Source organism: Denticeps clupeoides, chromosome 9, assembly GCF_900700375.1.
Source record: "Denticeps clupeoides chromosome 9, fDenClu1.1, whole genome shotgun sequence".
Taxonomy (NCBI): Eukaryota; Metazoa; Chordata; class Actinopteri; order Clupeiformes; family Denticipitidae; genus Denticeps; species Denticeps clupeoides.
Window position 1 is genome coordinate 8,023,417 of NC_041715.1, and position 1,657 is coordinate 8,025,073.

Here is a 1,657-nt window from a genome sequence, read left to right on the forward strand (position 1 = left end):
CAGCGGCGCTCGGCTCTTCTCGGCTCGGTTCGGCTCGGCTCGGCTCGGTTCGGGCTCGCCTACCTCGCGTTGGTGCAGTCGTTGTAGAGGGTCTCGAAGTCCTTCCTGGAGATGAGTTTGCACCGGTTCACGCCGGGCTGGATGGCCCCGAGTCCCCGCAGGATGCGGACCTGCTCCACGTTGCACACGACCGGCGTGATCTCCAGCCGCTTCAGCTTGGTGTAGACGGTGTGCAGCCCCCCCACCAGGTGCTTGAGGAACAGGTCGAACGCCTGGGGGAGGCAGATGAGCTCTTGGCCGTCCACCGTGAACGACGCCACCTTGGCCCCCCTCAGCTCCACCATCTTGCACTCGTTGTTCTGCGGGGTGTTTTCAACAGGCGACGGGGTCGAGTAGACGGGCTTGCCGGGCAGCGCGCCGCCCGGGATGCCGGGGCTGCTGGTGGCGATCAGCTCCGATCGGAACAGGTTCTGGCCGGTGGGGGCCACTGATGGAGACGGGGAAGAAGTTGCCGACGGCGAGGAGGAGCTGGTGGCTGAAGTTGGGATCGGAGACGGCTGGACCAGAGGGGTCGGGGGGATCAGCGCAGCCGGTACGGCCATGGTCACCTCTGACAATCAAAGTTCAAAGTGAAACGTCTATTTAAAAAAAAAAAAAAAAACAAAGTGCCGAGAGATTTTTTTTTTTTTTTTTTTTTTTCAAAAAAAAATTATACTCCAGCGAAAAAAAAGAAAGAGAAGAATCGCGCTCCGGCGGGAGGACTGGGGATGAGAAGCGGGACCGGGAAGAGCCGCGGCGGATGCGAGTCGGACGCTGTGCGGCGGGACAATCATCAAAGACAGACGGAGAGAGAGAGAGAGAGAGGTGGGGGGGGGGGCGTGAGGAGGAGGGGGAGAGAGAGAGAGAGAGAGAGAGAGAGTGACAGCAAGAAAATGAGCTGAAAAGTGCAGCTCCCTCTCCGGATGAGTTGTTGTTGTCACAAGGTACGGAGGGGGCGGAGCCACGGGACACCGTCCGCCTTTGAAGCACGTTGCGTGCCGCTCGCGCGCCACAAAGTATCGTTTACGGTCCAATAACGGAAAAAATAACAACAATGTAACTTTTATATATTTTTATATTTATATATATATATATATATACTCAAATATATAATTACAGTAATCGGTAAAGGTTTATATTCCACACAAAAGTCTGTCTGTACCCCACAAATGTGAAGCAAGACAGCAATCTTTATTGTTCTTTTTTCCATTAGCACCTCAAAAACCGGATTTCCTGCTACAATATTAATAATCAACAATATCCATGGTAGTTCATATTTTGTACAGTTTGTTCATAAACACAGGAAGCTTTTCAGATCCAGTTGAACAGTGGTCAGGTTCAATTGCGATATCAAATTACCATTGCAAAGGGGAAATGCTTTTAAACGGAACTGTCCAACAGTTTTTATTTCCATTCATTAAACTGTTCAGTTCAGTTCATTTTAATGTTAACCATCTTGTATTATGTCACACAGGAAAAGCACAGAATTGCTGATAGAAAAAAAAAGATGCATCAGCAGGCGCGTTATTTAAAGTTTAGCCGTGTTTTCGACCGGGCCTGCTCTGCCTTACTCATACGGTTATTTAAAGTGTAACAGTAAGCTGTTTAAACACGTGTT

General features: G+C 50.2%; 1 protein-coding gene across 5 annotated transcripts in view; it reads right to left on the reverse strand.

The window, feature by feature from the left end:
- Positions 1-835, reverse strand: part of dachd (dachshund d) — a 100,745-nt gene extending 99,910 nt beyond the window's left edge. For all 5 annotated transcript variants that reach the window (XM_028991519.1, XM_028991518.1, XM_028991516.1 and 2 more), the window contains exon 1: positions 64-835. In XM_028991519.1, the coding sequence (XP_028847352.1) occupies positions 64-602 (539 nt within the window). In that variant the 5' untranslated portion in view covers positions 603-835. The remainder of the gene's footprint in view (positions 1-63) is intronic.
- Positions 836-1,657: the final 822 nt, after the last annotated feature.